Source organism: Calypte anna, chromosome 1 (assembly GCF_003957555.1).
Source record: "Calypte anna isolate BGI_N300 chromosome 1, bCalAnn1_v1.p, whole genome shotgun sequence".
Classification (NCBI taxonomy): domain Eukaryota; kingdom Metazoa; phylum Chordata; class Aves; order Apodiformes; family Trochilidae; genus Calypte; species Calypte anna.
In genome coordinates, this window is record NC_044244.1 from 64,248,977 (window position 1) to 64,276,422 (window position 27,446).

The 27,446-nt window shown below is 59.5% G+C and overlaps 1 protein-coding gene across 1 annotated transcript; it reads right to left on the bottom strand.

Moving 5' to 3' along the window:
- Positions 1-25,716, bottom strand: ARHGEF11 (Rho guanine nucleotide exchange factor 11). Its single transcript, XM_030450318.1, is given in 43 exon segments — positions 1-119; positions 364-550; positions 669-818; positions 820-863; positions 1,154-1,246; positions 1,681-1,896; positions 1,995-2,085; positions 2,087-2,178; positions 2,277-2,344; positions 2,626-2,727; positions 2,813-2,900; positions 2,993-3,160; positions 3,376-3,451; positions 3,535-3,713; positions 4,314-4,431; positions 4,552-4,677; positions 4,863-4,942; positions 5,316-5,462; positions 5,556-5,743; positions 6,221-6,268; positions 7,037-7,216; positions 7,910-8,039; positions 8,246-8,275; positions 8,664-8,760; positions 9,455-9,593; positions 9,816-9,839; positions 10,061-10,183; positions 10,262-10,358; positions 11,089-11,131; positions 11,617-11,715; positions 12,093-12,194; positions 12,500-12,574; positions 12,709-12,840; positions 13,164-13,240; positions 13,314-13,368; positions 13,578-13,697; positions 14,435-14,506; positions 14,587-14,765; positions 15,442-15,499; positions 15,571-15,620; positions 16,741-16,839; positions 17,323-17,414; positions 25,614-25,716. Coding segments are annotated over 43 exon segments (4,416 nt in total). The 5' UTR covers positions 25,646-25,716; the 3' UTR covers positions 1-69.
- Between the last annotated feature and the right edge of the window lie 1,730 nt (positions 25,717-27,446).

Below are 27,446 nucleotides of genomic sequence, written 5' to 3' on the forward strand. Positions count from 1 at the left end.
GGTGATTCTGGGGGGGCAATGTCGTCGTTCTCCCCCCCCTTCTCCTCCCTCCCCCCAGCCCCACTGCAGCTAAAGGGCGGCAGTGCCAGGGGGGGCCTCGGCGAGGGGGACTCTGGAGCCTGGAAGAGAGGGGGGGTGAGGAGGTGGAGGAGCAATGGGGGGGGGACAAGAAGACAACGGAGTGACAACAAGGAAACTGAGGGGGGGGGGGCGAGGAGACAAGGTTGGGGGGTCAGGGCACCAGGAGGGGTGAGGGGACAATGGGACAGGGGACAAAGGGGGTGAGGGCACAGGGGATAAGGGGGGGGACACACAGGAGGGGGTGTGAGGGGACGAGGGGGGACAGGGCAGGGTGGTCCTTACCAGGGGCATTGGTGGCAGGGCCCTGCAGACTCTGGAGGGCGTGAGACAGGGGACTGTCCCCTTCGAGGCTGTCCCCATCAGGGCTAGGGGGCTGCTGGGACCACCCGTCGGGCTGGGGGGGCGAGAAGCCCCCCAGAGGGGTGCGTCCCAGAGACTGGAGCAGCTCCCGGTGGGCGACTTCCATGGCCTGGGGACACACACACAGGTCAAGGGGGTGGCCCATGTCCCCATGTTGTCCCTGCTCCCCCCCTCTGTGACACCCTGACACCCCTACCTCAGTTTTGGGGGGTGGGGGTGTGTCTCACCTTCAGCCTGTTGAGCTTCAGCCTCAGCTTCTCAATGGTGCGGAAGATCAGGTCCACGTCATGGGAGGGGTCTGGAGACCCCTCGGGGGTGCTGGGCTGGGGGGGGGCCTCATGCGGGGACCCCCTCGGGGGGGGCGGGGGTCTGGGTGGGGCGTTGGGGCGGTCCCAAGGGCATGCTGACATAGAAGTAGTTACCTGAGAGGGGGAGGACAGCGTGAAGGGGGGGTGGGACACACCTGCGGGGGGAGGGCAGGGGTCACTTGGTGGATGGGGGTTGTCCCCCTCCATCGGGCCACAGCTCCCCCCATGGTGGCATCAGGGAACTTGGGGACACCCTAGGGGTGTGTCCCCTCCAGGGTCATGTCCCTCTAAGTGACACTGCAACCCCCCCCCTCCTCTGCCACGGACACGGCCCCCACCCCGGGCCATCCCCTGTGCAGGGGACACTGGGGACACCCTGCCAGGGTGTGGGGGGGTCTCTTTACCATCTACATTAGCTCCGCCTCCTTCCTGCAGCTCAGTTTCTGATTGGCTGCTGCCTGGCGAGGGCGTGGCCTCCTGAGCCCCCTCCCCATGGGCTGCGCACCCCGAAAAGAGAGGGGGGGGGGAGGGCGGGGGGATGAGCACCCACCACCAGCACCCACCACCAGCACCCCAGCACCTGGAGCCCAGCACCCCAAAACTGGCATGAAGCAGCATCCCACCACCAGCACCCATCAGCGCCCCAAAACTAGGACCCATCAGCACCCACCAGCACCCCAACACAAGCACCCATCAGCTCAGCCCGCTAGCACCCCACCACCAGCACCCCAAAAGTGACACCCAGCACCAGCACCCATCAGCACCCGCGAGGTGCAGACCACATTCAGGGAGGGTTTTCCCACCCCCTCCTTTGCGTCCCCCTCCCTTGCAGCCAAGCTGGGAGTGAGACCCCCGCCCAATCCCGGAGAGGGGTCCCCAAAGCCCCCCCGCGCCCCCACTTCCACCCCATTGTCACTGTCACCCCCCAAACCTTTCCGGATGACTTTGTATCCATTGGGCTCCTCTCCCACCTCAGACTCTGTGACTTGGGGGGGAGGTGTCAGCGACCTCTCTCTTGGGGGGGCCCAATCCTGGCTGAGGGGTGCTGAGCCCCAAGGGCCCCCGGTGGGTGTCACATCATCCTCGGGGTCAACATCGCGGGGGGAGGACAGGACCCTCCGCAGGATCAGGAGCCTCAGGTTCTCCACTGGGGGGGGAGGGGGAGAGGTAATTTGGAGGTTCAGCCCCCCCCAAAGAGAGGCTGAGATGGGGGCAGGGGTCTCCCCAGTGCAGCCCCCTCCTCACCATCCTCCAGTGCTGCCTCGGCCAATCCCTCCAGGACGGGCAGGGGGGTGTGGGGCTTGGCTGGGGGGGGGGGAACCCCCTTGTGGATCTGGGTGGGGGTCCTCGGGCAGCTCTTCCTCCAGGGGGGGCTCCTCCGGGGGTGGGAGGGGCTGCTCCCTGGCCAGGAGCTCAGTGGGATTGTCATCTGCAGGGGGACAGAAGGAGGAGGGAGGAGGAAGATGTTCCCACACCCCTGGGGCGGGGGGCAGGGGACAGTTGAGGATGAGCTGGGGGGGTCCTCACCAGAGCAACAATCTTCTGTCTCTGCTCGGGAGAGGACTGGGGAGACGTCGGGATCCTGGAGCACCAAGCTGTGAGGGGGGGTGGGTGATGGGCAGAGGCTGGGGAAGGGCAGCACCCACCCCCGGGCAGAGGCTGCTGCCCCCCCCCCCAAAAAAAAAGGTTCCAGGGGGGCTGGAAGCTGCTGAGTGAGCAGGGAGGGCTCCTGTCTCCATCCCAAGCATCCTCCAGGGACACACTGACCTCCTGGAGACCCAACCCCCCTCTGAAGACCAAACCCCCCTCTGGAGAGACCCAGCACCCTCTGGAGAGACTCAGCACCCTCAGTGCCCCCCAGGACAGGGCTGCTCACCCAGGGGGGGCTGAACGGGTGGGCTCCGGCGTCCGGCGCTTCGGGGGGAAGGTGGCATTCCTGGTGGCACTCTGTACTGCTTTCTCCAGCACCTCCATCCACCTACCCACCAAAGATCCCCCCCCTGTCAGCTCCCAGGGGAGGGGGCTTTGTCCCCAGAGGTCCCCCCAGCCCCACCCATCCTTACGTGTTCTTCTCGGAGGATGTCAACGCCACCAGCTCGTAGATCTGGGGGCCCAGCTCTGACGTGCAGATGATGAAGAGAGCTCGTTTATCTGTCACCAAGAGACAGGAGGAGGGTCAGAGCGTGGCTGTAGCCTTCAAACTGACCAGCTGGTGTCACCAGCACAGTGACCCCGGGCCCCACCTGTAGCCACCGAGCGGATCAGCACGGAGTTGAGCTTGAGGACGGGGCTGAAGGTCTGCTTGTTCTCCGAGGAGCCCAGCGCTGTCTTGCTGTGGCACTTGAGCACCAGTTTCTCATCCTGCTTCTGCAGCAGCACCAGAAGGTCCTCCAGGAGCAGGACGTGGAGGTCTGGGGCGGGACAGGGGACAGAGAGGGGACACTGAGCCAGGGATGTGCTCTGGAAGCATCCCAGGAGGGACGACGGCTCCATGGATGCGGCGCATGGGGTGTGGGGGTGTCCCTGTCACCCTGCTGGGGCTGGAGGTCACCCCCCCCTGTGTCCTGAGGAGGTGGGGAGGGGTCTCCTGGTGCTCCCAGGTCCAGCTGGTGGGGAGGGGCCATACCCACAGTCTTGTCCTTGCTAACACGCCAGGTCAGGGGCCCCTCGTGGATCATGCGCCGGGAGGTGAGGTCCAGGTTCTGCGGGGGGGGGAAGGATGAGGGTGAGTAGGGGGATCCGGGGCTGGGCAGACCCTCCCTTAGGGTGTGGGTTTTGGGGTTACCTTGAACTCAGCAGCCAGGGGGTTGCTGGTCCTCTCCAGGGGGGTGGCATCCAGTCGTTTCTGGTAGCCCTCCAGGCGGTGCCGGTTCTCCGCCCGTTTCACCGCCTCGTTCACGTACTTGAGGATGTCCCGGCACTGATCCCGGGCTCGGCACAGCTTCTCCTGCTCCGAGGTGCCCGCTGGGACAGCAGAGAGAGGGGACAATGGATCAAGCAGCACCCTGAGGAGATGGTGCTGGCCTGAAGTCTTCCCACCCCCAGGGACCTCCTGGCCCTGCTCTTTCCCTGGAGCCGAGCTGAGGGACTTGGGGTTGCCCAGTCTGGAGGAGAGAAGGCTGCACGGAGACCTCAGCACCTTCCAGAGCCTCAAGAACTTTCAGATACCTCCAGCAGGTACCTCTGTACCTGGAGAGGCTCCAGGATGCTGGGGACGGACCTTGGACAAGGGCCTGGAGGGATAGGATTACAGGGAAGGGTTTCCAGCTGCAAGAGGGGAGATGGAGAGATCTGAGGGAGAAATTCTTTGGGGTGAGGGTGCTAAGACGCTGGACCAGGGTGCCCCCAGAAGCTGGAAGTGTTCAAGGCCAGGCTGGATGGGGCTTGCAGCACCCTGGGCTGGTGGGAAGTCTCCCTGCCCATGGCAGGGGGTGGGACTGGATTGATCTTGAAGGTCCCTCCAAACCAACTCATTCCATGGTTCCATGATCATGGTTCAAAGGCGACACTGGAGGGGGGTCACGCAGCCTGGGGACAACCCCTCAGTGTCCCCTCAGCCCCTACCCTCAGTGTGCTTGATGATGTTCTCCAGCAGCAGGGGGTACTTGGTCAGACGCTGCATTTCTGAGATGATCAAGTCCTTGAGCTGCAGACGCCGGCACTGGGGGTTGCTTTCTGCCTCCTTGGGGGGAGGGAAGATGGGGAGAAACCCCAAGGTGGGATTTGGGGGAGCCCCGAGGTGGGATCGGGGGGAACGTAGAGGAGCACTGGGATGAAGAACAGCTCCAGGAGAGGGACAAACCTGCATGAAGATCTGGAACCGGGTCTCCTTGCGCTGCTTGGTTTTGATCAGCTCCAAGGCAATGGATTGGTAGGAGCAGAAGTCAGCAGCCACTTGCTGGATCTCCTCCTTGGCCAGGCCATCAAACTGGGAGGGGGGACACACAGGGGACAATTGGGCTTAGGAACCCTCCCCAGGCTTGGCCTTGGATATCCTTGAGCTCTGCTCCAAGTGTAGCCACAGCCAGAGGACAGTGACAGTGGGGGGAAGATGTCAACCCCTCCATGCTGGAGGGGAAGATGCCTCTGGGAGCTCTGCCACCCCTCCCTTACCCGAGACAGCATGAGATCCCCAATTTCTTTGATGATTGGTCCTTCTTCCCGGAGCTTCTTCATGGATTCAGAGAGAGAATCTGGGATGGGGGACACAAGAGAGGGGACTCAGATGAATGAGGTCACCCACCACTTGTCCATGGAGCAACAGTGGAGTTGCCTGTCCCTGGGGGGCCCTGCCCCAGTCAGAGGTGCTTTGATTGCTGCCATCAAGGAGCGTGACCCCAGAAGTGGGTCCTGAAAGCATCCCCAAGCCCAAGGCTGGGACAGACCAGGTGTCCTGGACATGGATTTTGGTAGAGCATAAGAGAACCAGGCTTGAGAGAGGGATAGGAGAGGTTGGAGCAGCTGGAGGCCATGAAAGGGGCTGGTCCCAATGGCAGGTGACAGCTGGGAGCTGTGGGGCACCTTCTGCTGGGGGTATCTCCAAGGGAGGGGTGGGAAGAGGCTTACTGTGGATGTCTATCAGGTCAGAGAGGTTGGGAAAGAGGAGTGCCAGCTCCTCCCGGGATAACAGGTTCTCCTTCCTCATCCGCTGGTAGAAGAGGAGGTCGAGGACCCGGAGGATGCGGAGGTGAGAGCCTTCAGTGGCAAAGAGCTCTGTGGGAAAGGCAGTGGAGTGGAGAAGTGCCCACAGGAGACCTGTGGTGGGGTGGTCCCTGGTGTCCCCAAGGTGTCCCCATTGCTCCTTACCGTTGATCACCTCTTGCCGGTCGATCTCCTTCTGTGTCAGGTTGGCCACCAGCTCCCGTGGGACCATCTGCTGCCAGTTCTGGGTGTCCAGCTCAGGCTCCAGGTCGGAAAGCTGCCCCTGTTCATCCTCCAGGAGATGAGGCAGGAAAGGATCCACCCCGAAACCCAGGTTGGGCGACTCGATGCTCCTGGGGAGGAGGTGAAAAGGAGGTTGTGGGAGCACCCTGAAGCCGCTTACCTCTAGCCCAGCCAACCCCAGCCCAGCCAATATCTACCTGGGCCCTATTTGGTCTTGAACCCGGGGCCTCCAACTGGTGAGCTAAAAGACTACGTCCCCCAGCAGACATCTATGGGGTCCTTTAAGCTCCTGCAGGAGACACAAGGGAACAGAGGTGCCCCCTGGCCCCAGGAGGATGGACAGCTAAAGGGGGACGCTTGCCCTGGGCATCACCCCCTGCTCTGCTCTGTCCAGACTGGCTGATGGGGAGTGCAAAGTTGGGAAGGGGGGCTCCATCTCTGCCCCCTGACCACCAGAGAGGGGACACAGCCCTGGTGACAACCCTACTGGGACCCTCCTGCTCTGAAAGAAAACTGAACCCTTGGGATCTTCCCTCAGCTGGTGTGGTACAGATGGAGGAGAGGGAGGCTGAGGCTGGGCCACTCACCTGCGTCCCATCTTGGGTGTGTAGGGAGGGGTGGGATTCTCCAGGGACCTGGGGAGGAACAGAAGAGTCACCCTTCTGACACAGAATCATGGAACAGTTTGGCTTGGAGGGACCTTAAAACTCATCCAGTGCCACCCCTGCCATGGGCAGGGACACCTCCCAACAGCCCAGGGGGCTCCAAGCCCCATCCAACCTCCAACATTCCCAGGGATGGGGCAGCCACAGCCTCTGGGGGTGACCTGGGGCTCAGCACTCTCACCCCACAGAATTTCTCCCTCACATCTCCTCTCCATCTCCCCTCTTGCAGCTGGAAACCCTTCCCCCTCATCCCATCCCTCCAGGCCCGTGTCCAAAGTCCTTCCCCAGCTTTCCTGGGGCCCTTCAGGTCTGAAGGTACCTACTGGAGGTATCTGAAAGTACTTCAGGGAAGGTGCTTTAAGGTCTCCTCAGAGCCTTCTCTTCTCCAGGTAACAATCCCAGCTCCCTCACTCGCATGTCCTAGCCCTCTGAGCTATCCTGGCCCATGCCCTCTCCTCCCAGCCCAGCACCCAGCAGTTTCCATAAGCCCACTGGACATGGGCTGTGAGAGGGTTTGGGGCACAAATGGGGACTAAAGCCCAAATCTGTCCATTTTCCCTTGGCCAGTGTCAGGCAGGAAGCTCTGTGGGGCCAGTCCCACCCCTTCACACATGGTCTTGAACCATCAAAGTTCTCCCAGGAGATCGAGGGGTCCAGCTTTAGGATCCACAGCTGTCCCAGCTCCCCTCTGGAACCCAGCAGAACCCACCCAAGTCCTCCCCACCCAGCACCTCCCACCTTGTGGACAGGCTGGAAGCAGAAGATGATGCTGACTGGTGAAGCCTGGTGGCCTCGGCTGCAGCATCCATGTCCACGTCACTCCGGGACCGTGGGACATTTTCTGCTTTCCTGGATTTCTTCATCTCTTCCCGGCCCTTCAGGCTCTCCGAGCGGCCCAGCTTGACCTCAGCACGGGAACTGGAGTGGGGAAACAAACCAAGAGCAGGTTGGGCCTGGGAGGACAAGCAGTGACATCTTCCCCAACCTCTGAGAGCAGGGAGGTTGGGGAATGCCGCCCATGCAGTTTCTCTCCCTGTGCTTGGTCCTGGTGAGATGGCAGGGGTCAGTTTTGGGCCCCTTGTGACAAGAAGGATATTGAGGAGTTGGAGCATGTCCAGAGAATGGAATGGAGCTGGGGAAGGGTCTGGAGAGCAAGGAGAAGGTCTGGAGAAGTTGTGAGGAGCAACTGAGGGCCCTGGGGGTGCTGATCCTGGAGCAGAGGAGGCTGAGGGGAGACCTTGTGGCTCTCTGCAACCCCCTGAGAGGAGGTTGGAGCCAGGGGGGGTCGGGCTCTGCTCCCAAGGAACAAGGGATGGGACAAGAGGAACTTTGGGCACAACTCAAGTTGTGCCAGGGGAGGTTTAGGTTGGAGCTGGGGAAGAATTTCTGCCTGGAAAGGGTTGTCAGGGCCTGGCCCAGGCTGCCCAGGGCAGGGCTGGAGTCCCCATCATCCCTGGAGGTCTTCAAAAAACGTGTGGAGGTGGCACTTGGGGACATGGTTTAGAATCATAGAATGTTAGGTTTAGTTTAGTTGGATTCATGGTTGGACTGGATGACCTCAGAGGTCTTTTCCAACCTTTCTGATTCCTTCTGGTGATCTCCCAGCCTTACCCATCTGACTCCAGCAGGTCCTCGGGGAAGCTGCCAGTAGAGAGACGTTGGGTGCCGGGTTCTTGGTTCTCATGGTGCTGGTTGTTCTCAAAGTGCTGGATGATGTTCCTCACATTGCCAGGCTTGACTGCTGGGGCAAAAGGAAGGAAGAAAACCCTAGTGAGGTGGGGCTGGGCCCATCCCACAGCACCACCTGCCCTCCAGACTCATCCCAGACCCAACAGCACCCATCTGAGCCCACCCTGATGCCCAGCGTGATGCCACTGGGGGCTGTGTGGACACAAAATCAAATGAAGCTCATGAGGTGAAGGGAAAACAAAAGAAGAGGACTTTTACCTTCAACGGGGGACAAGGGGACATGAAATGCTGGAAGGAAAAAAAAAGTGAGATGTCAAATCAATCCCATGTGTCGGTGAGGAAAGAGGGAAGTGGTGAAGGTGTGAACCAGTGGGATGAGAACTCAAAGCAGAAGTAGGGGGGAAAGAGGAACATGCTTATTCTCCACCACCTCAGCCCCTCCCAGGAGTGGTGGCACTTCTAAGACACAGCCTGGAGGCCTGCAGGGCAGTACAGGAGATAAATCTGAGCTGAGCTCTGCCCCATCCTGCTCCCCTCTGGGACAACAGATTCCTCAAGGAGAGCAGGGATTAAATGAGAGGCCCAAAGGCCATTTTATCTCACAGCCCTGGGCTGCAGATCTCCTCCAGGCACGGATGTTGGTGGGTACAGCACCCCAGGAGGTTCCCACACTCACTGCTCTGGGAGGAGATTTTGGGCTTCCCAATGTACTTGAGGATGGGGTTCCTCTTCTTGTCTTCCATGGCATCCTTGTCCTTCTTTGTGCTGCTGCTCTGTTGGGACACCCAGAAGAACTGCTAAATCATAGGTCACCCTGTGGGCCACGAGGTCACACAAGGTTCTGATTGGAAAAGACTTAAGATCACCCAGTCCAACCCTTCCTCCAGCACTGCCCAGGCCACCCCCACCCCATGTCCCTCATCCCCACATCTCCAGGGCTCTGAAACCCCTCCAGGGATGATGGGGACTCCAGCCCTGCCCTGGGCAGCCTGGGCCAGGCCCTGACAACCCTTTCCAGGCAGAAATTCTTCCCCAGCTCCAACCTAAACCTCCCCTGGCACAACTTGAGTTGTGCCAAAAGTTCCTCTTGTCCCATCCCTTGTTCCTTGGGAGCAGAGCCCGACCCCCCCTGGCTCCAACCTCCTCTCAGGGGGTTGCAGAGAGCCACAAGGTCTCCCCTCAGCCTCCTCTGCTCCAGGATCAGCACCCCCAGGGCCCTCAGATGCTCCTCACAACTTCTCCAGACCTTTCCCCAGCTCCATTGCCCTCCTCTGGACAGCCCCTCAGTTTCCTTCTTGGTGTGTACTCCACCTTCACCTCACTGCCTGAACCACATGGAGCAGGGATCTGGCTCTGTCCTGGTGTGGGGGACACAGTGATCCCTGGACCACCCCTCCTCTGGTGGCCTCTAAAGATCCATCAACAAGAGCTTTGGGGCAGAGGTGCAGGTGCCACCAAGTCACTCACCTTCTTGGCCTTGGGGAAGAAGGGCAACCACTTGTCCCTGTCTGGGAGGGTCTGGACCTTCTCGCTGGTGGCGCGGGGCTCGCGGCTGCGGATCCCTGTGTGGTTCATGTAGGTGCTGAGGGCAAAGGCCATGGGACAGCTGGAAGAGATGAGGACATGAGGCTGGAGATCTGACACTGGGACATCCCATGGGGGGTCTGCAGGAAGAGTGGGAATACTCCTCCCCCAGCAGAGAAGGAAGGAAAGGCAAGCAGCGGGTCTGGACCATGACCCTCCCCAAGGATCAGCCCCAGAGCCCACCAGGACACCCCTGGCACAGAGGGGGAGTGGGAAGGGGAAGAGTCCCCTGCCTTGTTCTCACCTCCTGTCCTCTTCATATTTTGACCTGTAAATAAAAATGGGGAAAGGTAAAAGCTGGTGTGGGATCTGGCTCCTCCACTCAGCCCCACTCCACCAAGCCTCCCACCTCACCGAGTCCCCCACTCAGCATCTGCTCCAACCCTTCCTTGTGCAAACCAAGCTTGTCCCCATCCCTTTTCCCAAGTCCCTCCCCCCAAATCCCAGGGGAGGGTCTCCCCAGCTGAGGGCAGGTAGCCCAGCACTCACAGGATGTCACCCAGCTGGGCCAGCTGCTTCTCAGCCACCTGTCTCTCCTTCTGGGGGTCCCCATCCAGATCCAAGAGGTCGTTCTCCCCATAGAGGCTCCCCAGCCCCATGGTACGTTTTGTTCTGTGAGAGGACAGGGCTCAGAAGCACCAGCCCAGGGACTGCCCACCTGCAGGGCCTCCAGTGGGGCAGGTTCCTCACCTGTAATCCTGGATCTGCTCCTGGATCTCAGGCATCACCATCTCCTGAGCTTCAAAGAGGGCAGCTCGGACATCGTCCCCATTGCGCAGGCGAGACTCTGGAGATGGCAGAGGGCACTGGGTGTCACTGGGTGTCACCAGCGTGCAAGGAAGGGCACCAGGGGTCTTTTGGAAGCCTCGAGTCCTTTCCCAAGGGATCTTCATGCAACCCATAGGCAGAACCCTTGGCAATCCCCTTGTTCGGGGTTGTCACCCCCCTTCCAGGCTGGGACAACCCTGCTCTGCACACCCAGGCTGAGACACCTGCCCCTAACAAGACCCCTGGGACACTTGGCACCAAGTTGGGAAAGAGCCTGGGAGTGCCAGTCCCAAACTTCAAAACAAGGGGGAGTCCTAGAGAAGTGCTTTGGGGTCCTGCTCTAGCAATGAAATTATGGGACCATGGAAGGGTTTGGGTTGGAAGGGACCTTAAAACTCACCCAGTACCACCCCTGCCATGGGCTGGGACACCTCCCACCAGCCCAGGGGGCTCCAAGCCCCATCCAACCTCCAACATTCCCAGGGATGGGGCAGCCACAGCTTCTGGGGGTGACCTGGGGCTCAGCACCCTCACCCCAAAGAATTTCTCCCTCCCTCCCTCCCTCCTCATGATCTCCTCTCCATCTCCCCTCTTGCAGCTGGAAACCCTTCCCCCTCATCCCATCCTTCCAGGCTCTTGTCCCAAGTCCTTCCCCAGCTTTCCTGGAGCCTCTTCAGGTCTGCAGCTATGTGAAGGGACATCAGGGACTAGAAGGTGCTCTAAGGTCTCCCCAGAGCCTCCTCACTCACCGATCTCAGCCAGGAGCTGCTCTGAGACCTTCACTCGCAGAGGCTGGGGAGGGAAGGCAGGAGATAGGCTCAGCACCCCTTCACTCTCCCCATCTCGCCACCAGGTCTGGGGACAGAGCTGGGGACAGAGCTGGGGGTGTTCCCTGAGCCCCTACCCCACTGCACCATCAGGACTTCTGCAGGAAGAGGGGGCAGAGCTGGGGACGTTACTGCACCCAGCACCTAACACACAACCCCCTCTTCCCAGCAGCACAGTGGGACCCCTCCCCTTCTGAGGTGGGGGTTCCTCCCTGCTGGGACCCCCTTCCTCCACCCCAGCCCTGCTGCCAGGAGCAGGGGGCAGCTGCCATTCTGCAGGGAGTGGCCACGAACCTTTGCGCAACCACTGGCACTGAGGGAGGAACCAGCAGCGAGCGACATCGGTGACAAAAACAACAACAAAAAAGTGTCCCCAGTGCCAGGGACAAAACACCCGGTGGTGCTGGCTCCTCCAGCTGGTCCCCTGCAGGGACAAGGTTCTGCTCTTACCGCGTTCCTGTCCAGGAAGATGTTCCAGATCTCCTTCCCCAAGCCCCGGGAGTCCTTGGGGGGGCTCTGCTGGCACACGTCGGCACACAAGTAGAAAAGCTGAGAAGGGGAGGAGGAAGAGGAGGAAGATTGAGGAGCAGGGAGGTGACAGGCTCAGCAAAACAGGAACCCGGGGGGGGGCTTGGGGAGGGCAGGACCCCCAGCAGGCCACGCCTGGGGGAAAGGGAGAAAGTGTAAGTGATGCTGTTGGGCATGGGAGGGGGTGGGACACAGCGGGCAGGAAGAGACCAGGTGGGTGCAGGCAGGGGGGGCCCAGGGGTGCAGGCAGGGGGTTCCAGGTTGGTGCTGGCAGCTGCCTGCAGCACAGCCTCTGGCAGAAGGGTAACAGAGGGGCTCAGCCACCCAGCACCACGCTGAGCTCCACCAGTGGAGGGGACAGTGCCACTCTGTCAGGAGTGACACGGATTGTCCCTTACCAGGGGGCTGGGATCTGCCTGGGAGAAGATGTAGCGCAGGAAGACCCCAAGGTGAGCTGGACGGGACTTCAGCTTGCCCAGGTCCTGGAAGAGGGAGTCACACTGCACAGGGAGGGGACAGGGGGGGGAGAAGGAGCCAGTCAGGTGGGAGCTGACTCCTCAGGATCGGGCCCCCTGCCCCTCCCCTCCCCCCCCTCCAGCCCAGCCCCGGGGTCAATCCCCACCTCCCACCCCTCTTTCCACACCCCAGTCCCACACTTGCCTCCCCAAACCAGCCCTGGATGTCCCCTGGGAGGATGTTTAAATGCCACCAGGTGCATGGGACGGGCCACAAAGGGACCCACATGGAAGAGGGGACAGCTCTGTCCCCTAAGGGAGGGGACAAAAGCCAGGAATACTTGGGACACCTCATTATTGAAATATCCAGGGTCACAATCCTCCTCCGGCCCAATGATGGAGGGTTGTCCTGTCCGGTCCAAGCCCTGCTGGGGACAGGGGACAGTCAGGAGCCACACAGGGGGACACTGAGCCCTCACCTGCATCAGGACTGTGTTTGATGAGGTCAGGCACCCGTCAGACCCCCCCAGTCAGCACTGGGTATCTATCCCCAGCCCACCTGCTCCGTGGAGAAGGGGGTGTCAGAGCCATGGCGGCGGTGGTGCTGGAAGAGGCGGGAGGTGATGACCGGGGAGGTCCGGGGACTGTCCCCACCCTGCTCTGAGGGGACAGAGTTGCGGTTCAGGGAGACCTGTGTGGGACAGCAGAGGTGTCAAGGGACACGAGGGACACAGGCTGCCACCTATCACCCACCCAGCAGAGGCAACTGAGGGTATCTCAGGAGCAGGGCAAGGAGGGAGAGGGATCCAGGGGACTCAGAAACCACAAAACTCCTCTGGGGCCACCAGAAATATGGGAAGGTTCAGAGCACAAGGTGGGAATGTTGGGACATGCCCCAGCATGGAACAGGCTGAGAGTGACAAGGTGGTGGCTTTACAAGACAAGGGGGAAAGGTTTCAAGCTGCAAGCTGCAAGATTGTGATGAGATCTGAGGGAGAAATTCCTTGCTCTCACCTCAGTCCCAGAGGGGAACCGCTCTGTCCCAGCCTCCAACCCAGTGTCACCATCCTGCGAGTCGAGGGACAGGCGTCCTGGGAGCAGAGAAGGGACTGACCTCTGTGTTTGGGGACACAGGGGACAGCCCAGACCACTGCCTCAACTCACCTTCCATCACCCTGAAGCCTGCCAAGCCAGAGTCACTGCCCAGCCGCCCCAAGTCCTGCAAGACAGGGAGGTGTCACACAGCACCCAGGGACACCCGGGCAGGGGGCGAGGGACATCCCAGCTGCAGCACTTCCCAGCAGGAGAAACCAGGGATGCTGCCACCGCTCTGCCCACCCCCTTGGGAGGGTCTCCCCAGGATTGGAGGGAGCCAGGAGGACAGCGGGACCCCCAAAGTTGGGGGGGGACCCCCAGAATCCCACGTACAAGGGAGCCCCCGGTCTCCTGCAGGATCTTGAGTTGCAGTTGGCTGACTCGCCGCCGCGCGCCCTCGATCTGCTCCTCCACGGCGCTGGCGGGGTTCCGGCTGTAGGCTTCATAGAAACGCTGAGCCCAGAGGACCAAAGAAGCACAGAAAAGGTGGTGAAAGTTCTTAAAGGTTACCGAGTCCATCTGGCAACCCAGCCTCACTGTGCCCGTGCAACCACAGCCCCAAGAGCCACATCTGTATCTTCTCTGAACGCCTCCAGGGATGGTGACTCCACCGCTGCCCTGGGCAGCCTGTCCCAATGCTTCACCACTCTTCCAGTGTAGAAATTATTGCTAATATCCAGTCATCCAGTGGATCATCTAGATGGTCTTTAAGGCCCCTTCCAACACAAACCGTTCCATGATTCTAGCACCTCAAGATTATCCAGTCAACCATGGGCAGGGACACCTCCCACTAGGACCAGGCTGCTCCAAGCCCCATCAAACCTGACCTTGAACATCTCCACAGGTGGGGAAGCCACCTTAAAGGCCACAGAATCATTAAAGTTGGAAGAGACCTCTAAGATTATCAAGTCCAACTGTCAACCCAACTAAATCGTGTCACCTGGTGCCACGTCTGTGTAGATGTGAACCCACATGGAGGGATGGAGACTCCACCACCAACCTGGGCAGCCCATCCAAATGCTCGACCGAAAAAGGAAAGAGGAGACACCCCCAGAAGCCCCAACACCCCCAGTACCACAGGGAAACAGAGCTGAGCAGGCTGCCTGGGACAACAGGCTGAGGGCCAAGAGATCCCTGGGGTAGGGAGGGGACCAGGAGAGGACAGAGATAGCACCAAGGTCACCCCATACCTGTAACTCTGCCTCCTCCTGCCGCAGCATGTTCCGCAGGATCTGCGTTGCGTGCTTCTGCACCTCAGGGTCCTGCAAAGAAAAAGGGGATGAGATTTGCTGTCCCCCTGCCTGGTCCCCTCTCCGTGCCCCCACCCAGCACCCTGGGGTACCTGGAGGGGCTTGGGGTCCGTGATGCGCTGGGGTGGTGGGAGCGGAGGTGGGGGAGGTGGCGGGGGGCAGGCGGGGGTGGCACAAGGACCCCCGGCCACGGTGACATCTGGCTGAGAACTGGAGAGCCCCACGGAGGAGTGGGGGGAGCCCAGGAGGGTCAGAGCGACGTAGGCACCAGCTGGAAAAGTTCAGGAGTGCAGGAGGGAAGGTGAGAAGAGTGGTGGTGGTCAAAAAATCCCATGGGCATGTCCATTCCCTGTCCCTGTCCCTGTCCCTGTCCCTGCTGCACTGCAGTGAGTGCCACCCTGTGGACAATCAGAGGGAGCATCGAAACATGGAATGTTTCTGCCTGGAAAAGCCCTTTCAGATCACCCAGTCCAACCCCTTCCCCTGTCCCCCAGCACCCCCACCCCATGTCCCTCATCCCCACATCCCCAGGGCTCTGAAACCCCTCCAGGGATGATGGGGACTCCAGCCCTGCCCTGGGCAGCCTGGGCCAGGCCCTGACAACCCTTTCCAGGCAGAAATTCTTCCCCAGCTCCAACCTAAACCTCCCCTGGCACAACTTGAGTTGTGCCTAAAGTTCCTCTTGTCCCATCCCTTGTTCCTTGGGAGCAGAGCCCGACCCCCCCTGGCTCCGACCTCCTCTCAGGGGGTTGCAGAGAGCCACAAGGTCTCCCCTCAGCCTCCTCTGCTCCAGGATCAGCACCCCCAGGGCCCTCAGATGCTCCTCAGAAGCTCTGTGCTCCAGAACCATGGGATTTTGTCTTTTCCCAGGGTGGGATCCCAGTGCCTCCCGAGCTGGGGAGGGGGGGTGAGAAAGAAGCCACCGCAGCCCCCCTGGCCAAACTCACACTTGATTAACTTCACCACTTCGAGGTGGGAGCTGTTGGTCACCATGGTGCCATTCACCTGGAGAGGACAGAAGGGGTCAGGCAGGCTGGTGAGGGGCAGCAGAGTGGGGGGCAGCTGGGGGTGCTCACCTTGACTATCCGGTCCCCCTCCTGCACCCCAGCTCTCATGGCTGCTCCTCCTGCCAAGGAGAGAGAGGCATCAGGAGGTGCTGGGGGGGAAGCAGATGGAGTCAGGGACGCCTGTCCCACCCATCCCATGGAGTCCTGGCACATTCTGTGCCATCTGTCCCACCAGGGTGGGGACAGGGGGACCACCAGGTTGGTGCCCAAGCCCTGGGTCCTACATGCAAACAGCACCCAGCACACATCCTGCTCCCCCCAATGTTCTCCATCCATCTTGGGATGGACAAGGGGCTCCCCAACCTCTCACTCCATCAGCTGTGTAGACTTAGACACATCTTGAGAGCCACAACGAGCCTGGATCTGGAGGAGGGTCCCACGAGGAACAGCCCTGCTCTGCCTCCGCCCCCCCCCCCATGCCTGCTCTGCAGCAAAGCTGCCGAGCTTGGAACCCACTAAAAATTCCCTTTCCCTAAAGCCAAAACCAAGAGGAAAAATATTTCCAGGAGGTTCAGCTCCAAGCCAAGTGTCCAGGACATGGCAGCCAGCTCCCAGAGTGGATTGCTTTGATTCCTTTGGTATTTAACACTCTGTGATTGGGACTGGGCTGAGAGGGGGGTCCTGCACCTGGGGACCTCATCCCTGTCCCCCCAGGGCTTCCCCCCTCAGCCCCACTGACAGGACAGAGGCATTGAATCTGCCCTTGAAACTCATTGCCTTTTCCCCTTTCCTATGTTCTGAGTCCTTCCTGGTTTTCTGGCTCCAGGGGAGAGTTGTGGGGGGAAGGGAGAGGAGGTGGGAACATCCGCTGTAAAATAAGCAGCTCATTGTCTATTTAAATTGCAGCTCCCGGCCCTGCCACCCCGCAAAGTCATTATATGGCAAAAAAAAAAAAAAAAAAAGAAACCAACAGCATCTCCAGCAGCAGCAAGAGGAGCCACAGCTGGGTTTATCCAGGGACATCACAGGGAGTCCCCACCTTGCCAATAACATTCCCCCCCAGCAGCTCCTGGGGTTAGAAATCCACCTTCCCCCCCCAGCAATCCTGCCCATCCCGCAGCAAGGTTTAAGTTTAGGAAGGAAAATCCCTTTCCCCCCCATTATTTTGCCCAAGGAAAGTGGCTTGGTGTGGGTGAGAGGAGCCCCGAGGTCTCTCCTGCCTCTTCCATCCCCCCTCACCTGGCCGCACCGACTGGACCAGGACAACCCTGTCCCCGCTGACGGTGAAGCCGAAGCCATGCTGGTCCTTCTGGATGATGACACAACGCTGGACCAGACCTGGGGAGGGACAGCAGGCACAGGCAGTGACTTTGGGAGCACGGGAGGTGAAAGCTGGGCTCTAGGGCCACTGCAAAAGCACGGACTGCTCTGGGTTAGAGGGACCTTCAAGATCATCCAGTCCCACCCCTTGCAGTGAGTCTGAGCAGAGCAGAGCAGGACAATCCCCTTCCTCATTCTGTGGCCCCTGCAGTCAGCCCCTTGGGACATGGCTAATTGATCCTCACCCTACAAACCCCAGGTGTGATGTGCCTGCTGGGACCCTTTCTCCCCCAAACAGGGTGTGAGCAGGGTGGGAAGGGCTGGGGACAGCTGGAGCATCGTCCCTGGCCCAGTTGGGATGGTCTTGGCTGGGTGACTCTGAGTGCTGCTCAGGGGAACAGGAACCCTGTGCCCCAGGATGCTGCAAGGCAGGTGACAATGTGCCACCTCCTCCCTGGGGTCCTGGAGGGCAGAAGTGGAGGAGGGGACAGCAGGAGGTACCTGTGGTCTCGGAGGAGTCGGAGGGCTGGCGGCGGTGTCCTGGAGACCTTCGCTCTGCTGAGGAATCCCCCAGGGACGACAGGGTGGACAACCTGGGGGGTGAGAGGACAGGGATGGGGACAGAGGGACAGGTACAGCCTCCAACCATGCCTGGGACAGGGATAAAGCCATCCTGCAGCCACACCTGGGACAAGGGACAACAGGACAGAGCCACCCTCCAGCCATGACTCCTTCTGGGGCGGGGGACAAGCATGCACGGAGCTCGAAGGAGACAGCAGCCAGCACGGGCAAGCCACCACTGCCCATCCCTCCTGTCCCCAAACCACCCTGGGACAAAGCTCCTGTCCCTTCCTCACCACAGGGCTCTAGGAGAGCCCCCAGTGAAGTCTCTCCCAGCGGCCAGGATCCAAAGACCCCCAGGTGTGCCTGGCAGGGAGAAGCAGTGGGGAGAGCACAAAGGTGGCAGGGGAGGGGACAGATGTGGCAAGCAGCAGGGACAGGCAGGACTTCACCATGCTGCAATGGGGCTGATGGAAGGAGAGACAGAGCAGAGTAGTGAGAGCCTGAAAGGACCATTACTGCAAGGTCCTGCACCCCTGCTGAGCCCCATCAGGCCCACAGCAAGGATTTGGGTCTTGGAAGGGGGGCTGAGGGTCTCGATGTGTCCAAGGGGCTCAGCACACAGAATCACCAAAAGGTTTGGGGTTGGAGGGGCCTTAAAGCTCACCCAGTGCCCCCCCTGCCATGGGCAGGGACTCCTCCCACAGCCCAGGGGGCTCCAAGCCCCATCCAACCTCCAACACTGCCAGGGATGGGGCAGCCACAGCTTCTGGGGGTGACCTGGGGCTCAGCACCCTCACCCCAAAGAATTTCTTCCTAATGGCCAACCTACATTTACCCTTCTCCAATTTAAAGCAAATAACCTTCATCCCATCCTTCCAGGCCCTTGTCCCAAATCCCTCCCCAGCTTTCCTGGAGCCCCTTCAGGCAATTGGAGGTGCTCTAAGGTCTACCCAGAACCTTCTCTTCTCCTCCTCTTCTCCAGCCTGAACACCCCCAACTCTCTCCCCCTGGCTCCAGAGCTGCTCCAGCCCTCCCAGCAGCTCCAGGACCTCCTCTGGAATGGCTCCAGCAGCTCCGTGTCCTTCTGCTGATGGGGACCCCAGAGCTGGACCCAGCTTTACCCCAGGGGGTGTTCCCAGAGGGGACCAGAGGGGACAATCCCCTCCCTTGCTGTTCTGACCTCCCTGTGATGGAAGGAGCTCTTCCTTTAGCCCTGATATTAACTTTCCAGCTAACAGGGCTTTGGAATTCCATGAGCTGTCACCAGAGCAGCCCCTGACCCTTACTCCTCCTCTGGTGCCTGATTCTGCCTCCAAACCCAGCTTCATCCCCCAAAAGGAGGGCCCTGGACACTGCTGCCACTTCCCTCCCCCTCTCTATGACTCTCCTGTCTCTCCAAGCCCAGATCTGCTGCAGAGGGACAGGGACAGGCGGGTTGGGAAGAGCAAGGAGGAGATGAAGGTTCTCCAGGTGGGATGAGGAGGTTTGGTCTCTGCCACCAGGGATGGAGCCAGGGTGCAAGATGAGAACAGAAGCAGCCCCCACCCCACTTACCTGGGCAGGTGGGGCTGCCTCTTGCTGCCCCCCCGGCTGTTGGTGAGAGGGACAGAGGGGTGGTGGCACAAGGGACACCCAGAGGATGGCAGCATGGGCAGGGGGGCAGAAAGAGGAGACAAAGACATGGAGAGGCAGAGGTGTGACACACAGCATGGTGACTGCAAGATTACACCCCCTGGGGAGGGTGGGGGCATCCAAAACCACCAAAAAACACCTCAAGCCACCCAAAAGCACCCCCAACACACCTGGCCTGGCCAGGCTGGGACAGGGGTGCCCTTTGCTGGTGCAAATCCTCCCCTCGGGCTTTACACTTCCCTCTGGGTGATGGGGAAGCACTGATGCTCAGCACTGTCCCTTGAGAGTCTGGGTGTCCCCTGGGCAAATGTCCCCCCCTGGCAAGGCCCCTCCTGCCCACAATCACCTATCAACAGCACAGGAAGTCCAACACAAGATGACAAAACCAGGGGAGACTCTCAGGCCTTGGTGGGGGGCCAAGCAAAAGGGTCTCCCCTTCTTTAAAACCACTCATAGAGATGCAAAATCATAAAATCACCAAAAGGTTTGGGGTTGGAGGGACCTTAAAACTCACTCAGTGCCCCCCCTGCCATGGGCAGGGACCCCTCCCACAGCCCAGGGGGCTCCAAGCCCCATCCAACCTCCAACACTGCCAGGGATGGGGCAGCCACAGCTTCTGGGGGTGACCTGGGGCTCAGCACCCTCACCCCAAAGAATTTCTTCCTAATGGCCAACCTACATTTACCCTTCTCCAATTTAAAGCAAATAACCTTCATCCCATCCCTCCAGGCCCTTGTCCCAAGTCCCTCCCCAGCTTTCCTGGATCCCTTCAGGCACTGGGAGGTGCTCTGAGGTCTCCCCAGAACCTTCTCCTTCTCCTTCTCCTTCTCCTTCTCCTTCTCCTTCTCCTTCTCCTTCTCCTTCTCCTTCTCCTTCTCCTTCTCCTTCTCCTTCTCCTTCTCCTTCTCCTTCTCCTTCTCCTTCTCCTTCTCCTTCTCCTTTTCTCCTTCTCTCCTTCTTTTCCTCCTTCTTCTCCTTCTCCTTCTCCTTCTTTCTCCTTCTCCTTCTCTTCTCCAGCCTGAACACCCCCAACTCTCTCCCCCTGGCTCCAGAGCTGCTCCAGCCCTCCCAGCAGCTCCAGGACCTCCTCTGGAATGGCTCCAGCAGCTCCGTGTCCTTCTGCTGGAGGTTCCAGCAGTCAGAGCCCACAGCATCATAAACCAAACAACTCCATCATTGGCTCCCAAGGTGGAACGACTCCCAGGCTCCTTCCCCACTCCAATAAATGCTTATTTACAAACTCTTCAACTAACTTTGTCCAGAGGATCTTTCTGGAGACTCCACCTGCTCAGCTGTTCTGTCACAGCCTTCAATTTCCTCACACGTGGGATAAACCAGGACCTTGGCACAAAGGGATTGGGGGCTCTGCAAGAGCTGAAGCATCTCAACAACTTCCCTGTGAGCTGAGAGCAGGGCTGGGACCTGTGCCTTCCATCCCAGAGCCAGCCTGGGATGGGGACCAGCAGCCTTTCTGGTGGAAGGGTGGGTACAGGATTAACCCCATGGGATTACTGCATGCAGCTCAGAGCCACCACTTATCCAGGACAAGGAGGGATCAGCTCCTCCTTCTCCTTCCACATCACCCCAGATGCCAGGGCTTAAGACACTCATTAAGCTTCTTCCTTCAGGTTGTTCACTGCCTGGCTGGGAGTCACCAACCCCATGCAGGGACTTTTCAGCCCCTTTCCATGGCAGGATCCCATTCCTGTCCCACTGGAAGGAGCCAGGCCAGTGCTGGCTTATCTCTGTCTAAAAGAGGTGTTTAATTCAGTTTTGCATAATCTCCTTCCTAATTGACTTAGGTAGAACCAAAACTTGCCTTTTTAAAGCAAGTGCTCCCAGCTCAATGGAGACCTGATCCCAGCGCCCATTTCCAGCTCGGATAGCTCCTGAAAGATCAGTTTTTCCTCTGATTTTCCTAAAAATTGTCACTCCAGAGCCCTTGCATGATGCCCAGAATCCTGCAACATCCAGTCCCAGCCCTGGTGACAGTCTCCAAACCAGCACATCCTATGCAAAGTTATTTTTCCTGATTTTAGCTGCTTCTGGTTAAATCACAGCTATTTGAATCATAAAATCAATAGAATTCCACGAGAACTTTCAGGAATACAGGAGCAAGATGCTCTGCCTGCAACAGGAGTAGGATGGAAGAAGGGAACGAGAGGCTCCCAGCCACAGGGAGGTGGGCAGAGCCAAGAGAAAAAGAAGGAAAACTAAGGAGGAAAAGCAAATAATCCTGCCCAGAGCAGACATGGGCACTGCTGCCCTGGGAGCCCATGCACAGCAAATGCCACAATTAAAAGATTCAAAGAGGAACTTGAGGTCAGATCTTCTAAGTGGTCCAGGCTCTCTCTGAGATCAGGGGCTTTCCTTTTTCCCAAACATTTGGTCTTTGAGACTCCAGGTCCAGGGAATCAGGAAAGGTTTTGTGAAGAGGCAGAACCTGGCAGAGAGACTCCTGAAACCTTTTTGGAGTGGATGGGGAGGCAGGTGGGGCCACGTGCCAGGCTGTCAGCCAGGAGAGGTGCAAAAAGTATAGAAATAAATACGGAGGGGAAAAAAAAAAGGGGGGGGGAGGGGAAATCAGCATCATCTTGGTGTGATGGCTCTTGCAACTAAGTCATTGCTTCCTGACAATGTGGTAGCCCTAGGATTGCCCCAGACATCCCCCCCCATGCCAAACCCTGCAGCCAGTTCCGCATGGCAGGGACGGGAAGGAAGGAATTTCAAGTACCAAAAATAAATAAATAAGGAAGGAAGCAAATAAGTAAATACATAAATCAATCAGCTTCCTCCCCTTCCCCCTCGCCGAGGGAAAACATATCCAGCTCTGGCTGGAGTGACTCCAGCTTTGCAGCGGAAAGCCAGGGCTGTGCTGAGGATGTGCAGCTCCTGGGAATGCTGATCCCTGAGGGAGCAGCTGCCTGTCCCCTGGGAAGGGGCCGGACATCCGTGCTGTCCCCTGGGAATGCTGGCTGCTTCTCCAGAGGGAGGGACCCAGCGTCTGAGGCTCCTCTGGGCTGCTGCAGGATGCTGCACCGGGGAGGCTGAGGATGAAGTGTCTGCTTTTGGGTGTGAGGGATGGGAAAAGGGAAGGGAAGGGGAAGGGAAGGGGAAGGGGAAGGGGAAGGGAAGGGGAAGGGGAAGGGGAAGGGGAAGGGGAAGGGGAAGGGGAAGGGGAAGGGGAAGGGGAAGGGGAAGGGGAAGGGAAAGGGAAAGGGAAAGGGAAAGGGAAAGGGAAAGGGAAAGGGAAAGGGAAAGGGAAAGGGAAAGGGAAAGGGAAAGGGAAAGGGAAAGGGAAAGGGAAGAGGGAGGGGAAACCCCCCAACATTTCCTGATGTCTTTGGCTGCCTGCAGCTGAAGCTTGCACTGCTGTCCCCCAGGAGATCTGGTTTTCTTCTTGCCTTTTCCCACAATAGCTTCCCCACTCCCAGCTGGCAGAGAACACGGGAGCCCACGGGAAGAGCCTGGCTCCACCATCCAGGCACCAGGATCACCACAGATCCCACCCCAGGGCTTCGGCATCGCTGGAACCCAGCGTGTCCCCATGGCACTGCCAAGCCACCCTGAGCTGCCACCCGCAAATCTAGGCTGGAGTCATCCCGGATCCATCTGGGATTATTGCAGCAAAGGTTTTTCCTCTCTCCCTCTGCTTATTTTTGGTGTTGGTATGGGGTGTTTTTTTTCCAAGGGAGCCTCGGCAGCCCTCGGGAGGAGGCCGGGAGAAAATCAGATGCAAAGTCCCACGGACACACCACAGCAAACTGGATGTGACCCCCCCTGGATTCCTCCAGCAACTTCAGTGCAGCAGAGTGGGAATTTCACAAAAGCTTTGTTTAAATTAAGACTTGTAATTAAATAGGGGCGGGGGCATAATAAAAATTAAAAAAAAATAATTTAACACATCAAGCGGAGGAGCCCTGGGTGTTGAACAGCACAGACTCCATTCCCCATGTTCCCAATTGTCTGTGTGCTGCAGATTTTTGCAATGCCAATTCCCCATGGGGAGGAACGGAGGCTGAGCATGGGGACAGCTGTGATTTAGGGCAGTTATGCAAAATTTTGTTGGGCTTTGGGAGTGGAGATGCCTGCCCAGGCTCCTCCTGCACCACTCTCTCCCCTGAAAAAAAAAACAAAAACCAAACAACAACAACAACAAAAAAAACCCCAAACCCCCAAAAACGGGAGACCCTCAACAGTCTCAGTTCTGCTCCTGGATGGGGTTGTGGGAGCTCCCAAGCAGGATTATCCCCCCAAAAAAGTATGGAGATGGAGGGCTCTGCCTGGCAGAGACCAGCTGAGGAAGAGCACAGAGGGGCTGTTGGAGTTGAGGAAGGGGTGAGCAATTATTTACATCTTAATTAGCAGACCTAACTCTGCTGCATCAACTTTTCAAGTGTGGCAGCAGTGACCAGCTCAGCAGCACTGCAGTCCCACCAGGAATCCATCCTTCCCCCCCCACGTCTGCAAGGAAACCCAGGCTGAGGGGCAAGTTCAGCAGGGGAAAAATGGGAGCTGGGATCTGAACTCCCCTCAGGAAGGCTCCAAATCCCTCCCGAGCTCTCCCTGTGCTGGGCAGTGTAATCATTAACAGTGTCACAGAGTGGCAGAGCTGGTTTGGCCAGCACCCAGGGTGCTTTTTTGGGATGTGGGATGGTGAGCTGCAAGTCAGATATGGAATAACCTACCCCCAAGGGATGTTTTCTCCCCAATTTTCCTCCTAAATAACCCCATGGAGAGGAAGATCTCAGCTCTTCCCACCGGTGGAGCTCTGGGACGGTCACTCTCATGCTCTCCTCCAGCCTCCCTTCAGGCTTATTCTACAATTAAAATCCTGGGAATACCAGAGGATGGAAAGCTGGGACAAAACCCATGGACAAGCCACAGATCCCTGCAGCTGGGCAGGTGCTGCACGAGAAAGACCTGTACTGGTTTGTACTGGGACTCTGCCAAATTGGGATACCAATGGGCTGGAGGGCCCAGCAGACACAAGCCCTGTGCCCACCTCAGAGCCATCAGTGGTGGCAGGAGAAGAGGGGTGGGGAAATCCTCACATTAACCCATTCTGTGGCCATTTTTGTCACTGAAAAGCCATGGCACCCAGCAACAAGTGATTCCCAGGGCACTTCAGGCTCCTGACCTTAAGGAGCAGAGGAGACAGCAGCTATTTAAAGAGCAGAGAGAAGCCTTAAGCCTGGTAATGCCTCCTCGAAGAGGCTCAGGCATTGTTTCCCCACTCCAACACCCTGCTGGGACCTGATCCTGCTGCTTCCTCACCCACCATGGCAGCAAAATTCAGCAGCTCCTTAACTGCTGTTCCAGAGGGGCTCCAGACAGAGCCTCAGCACTGCCCTTGTGCCTGGTTCTCCATTTGATTCCAACTTAGAGGGATGGAGATGGTGGCAAGGTGATTGCTCCGGCACTGTCCTTGGCTTGCACAAATCTAATTTTCTCCAAAACCAGGAGAAATCCATGGAGAGGACTTGCTGCCAAAGGGATGAGGGTGTGGGAATACACTGCACATCCTGGGAGCCCACTAAGCCACCTTTAGGCACCAGGTGCCCACGCTGGGCATCTTCAGTGCTGCCACTGGCCAGGGATGCCAATGGCACTGCTGCCAAGCCCTGGAACTGGAGTCTTCTGGTGCACAGGGAGCAGAAAGAAATCCTGGCATTCAGCAAAAAGCCATGGGATGAGTCAGGTCAGTGAGGAACAGGAGATGCTGCCACAATCCTTGGGGCTGAACGAAGGGTTCCAGGACAGGAGCCCCTGGGACATGGGGAAGCTCCTTGAGGCAGAGCAGTCACAATCTCTCAAGTCACCTCAAAATCACAAGCAGCAAGTTGGGGTTGGTTTTGGGTTTTTTTTTGGGGGGGGGAATGCCAAAAGGAGTCCAAGGGGAATGGAGGAATGGGGAGCCCTTTCCCATCCCCTAAGGAGCAGGGGTGTCCATTCCCACCCCCAAATTAGTAGGTACCTCCATCATCCCACCTGGGATCATCCAGAGATAGAAGGGGGGGGAGACACAAGCAGGACCCTCTCTGCTTGCTCCCCATTTTTGGGGTGGAAGGTGAAAACATCCGGCTGGTGCTTAATTATCTTGATGAAAGGAACTGAACCCCAGGGAAGATGTGATGTCCCAGCAGTGCACCTTCCACACCAGCAAACAGAGGTTAAAATTGAGGGCAAAACGCTCCTGCTGGAAGGACATTTAACACCGGGGGGGGCGAACTGGGTTCTTTTTCCCCCATTTCCATTTTCACCATTTTCCCACCACTTGGTTTTGCCGTGTGGGTTTTTTTAGGGGGACACACAGCCAAACCCCACAACCCTGACCCAGACCCTGCAGCAGGGTGGGGGTGCGGGGACTGCTGAGCAACACCCCCCTCACCCACACTCCCCAAAACACCGACTTTTGCCCCAAAACACCGACTTTAGCCCCAAACACCGCTTTCTCCTCGGGCTGGGTAAAACGAAGGGGGGGTCTCCCAGGGCCCCGCGTCCCCCGCTGACACCTCTTCCCCCCCCGTGTCCCCCGTGTCCCCCGTACGCCCCCAGCCCCAGCTTCCCCCCGCTCCCTCCCGCTCCCCCCGTACCTGTCGAGGGCCTGCGGAGGCCGCACGCTCATGGTGCCTCGGCCCGCGGCCCCTCGGCGGTCAGGGCGCGGGGAGCCGCCGCCCCGCTCCGGCCGCCACCATCCCCGGGCGGCTCCGGCGGCCTCGGCGGGGCCCGACCCCCCGCTCCGCTCTTGATCTCCCGGGCCCCGGGGCTCTGCTCGCTGCGGCGGCGGCAGCGGCGGCGGCCGCGGTTCAGCCGCCCCCCCCCCACCTCCTCCTCCTCCTCCTCCTCCCGCTACCCCCGACCCGCCCGGCGGCGCTGGGGGCCGGGCCGAGGGAGAGGCCTACGCCCGCTCCCAATCCCCGGGCTCGCCCGGCCCCCGCTGCCGCCGAGGGGGCTGCGCCGGCGGGGGCCGAGCAGGGGAGTTGGGAGCGGAGCGGGGTGAGGGGCAGGCGGCGAGCGGGTGGAACATCCAGGGGAGAGAGGGGATGGGGGGACACGGGGAGGCTGCGGGGATGGGGAGGGACCAGAGACGGGGAGAGCGGGGATGGGGGGGGGGGAGAGCGAAAATGGGGAGAGTGGTGGGGACACTGGGCTGGGAGGGGGACACTGAGCCAGGACGGGGACACTGGGGATGAAGGGATCTAGGGGGGGGACACCCACGGGGACACAGGAACCGTGAGGACAGTGCGACCCATGGGGACAACGTGGGTATGAAAGGGGGACACAGCGTGGAGGTGGGGGGACAAACAGGGACAGCATTGGTGGGGGCCACCCCCAGGGAGACTCAAGTTTTGGGGAAAACCCCCAGGATCAGTGGGAATGGAGGGGGGACCCCCAGACACAGCCCGGGACACACGTATGGGGTGACAGGTTTGGGGGGGGTCTCTCTCTGGCATTGGGGACCAGCAGGGGGCTGGGGGATGCTGAGAGCCTTGGACCCATCCCAGTTGGGGTGACACAGCCCCACCCCAGCCCGTTTATGGGGCACCCTTTCTGTACCCCAGGTTCGGGGGGTGAGGGCTTCGCTGCAGCAGTGATTTGGGGGTGGGTGTACCCCCTGGCACCCCTGGGGGTTCCCCCAACTCCCCCCGTGGAGGCTCCACGGGTGCCTTGTGCTGCAAAGGGAGGAGAGTCCTCAAAAAACCAAAACCCAACACGTTGCTTCCCCCGAAAAGCAAAATTCCCAGTGTGCAAAACATGGGAAAGTGAAAATGAAAATGCCCCGTTTTCTGGGAATCCCTGGGAAGGAGCGACCGTGCCCCTCCCTTTCCCCTCCCCCGTACCCCAAATCCCACCCCTGAACCTCAGCACGGTCTTCTCCTCCCTCCCCCCCCCACCTCGAGTGGGAAAATGGCTTTTTTGGGGATTCCGAAATCCCTTTTTGAGGGGGGTGGGGGCAGTTTGGGGTGCTGGTTGTCACCACCCTTTGCAGTGACAGTGGCTTCAAGGGACATCTCCAGATTTGGGGTGACTGAGGGTGACAGCAGCCAGACCGCTCACCATGGACGTTGTTGGGGGGGTGGGAGGCAGGGGGCGAGGGGCTCGATCCTGCCCTCTGAACAGGCAGGACAAGCTGGGCAGCTGCAGGCAGGGGTGGGGGGTACAGGGGCACCCCAAACCCCGGGGGTGGGCTCAGATGGACCCCGGGGGCTGCACCCCGGGGTGCTGCAGGGGGGCTGAGGTGGTCTTATTGGTGCCCTCCCCCCTCTTTAAGGTGGGTGGAGGGACCAGAGGCTTGGGGGGGGGGGGCTGCCTGGGGGCAGGAGAGGTGATGTGGGGAGGAGCCCCTGGCCAGAGACCCCAGGGGAGGGAACACCTGGGGGGGGGTCAGGAAGGGGCAGGAGGTGGCCCAGGGAGGTTGGGGGGAG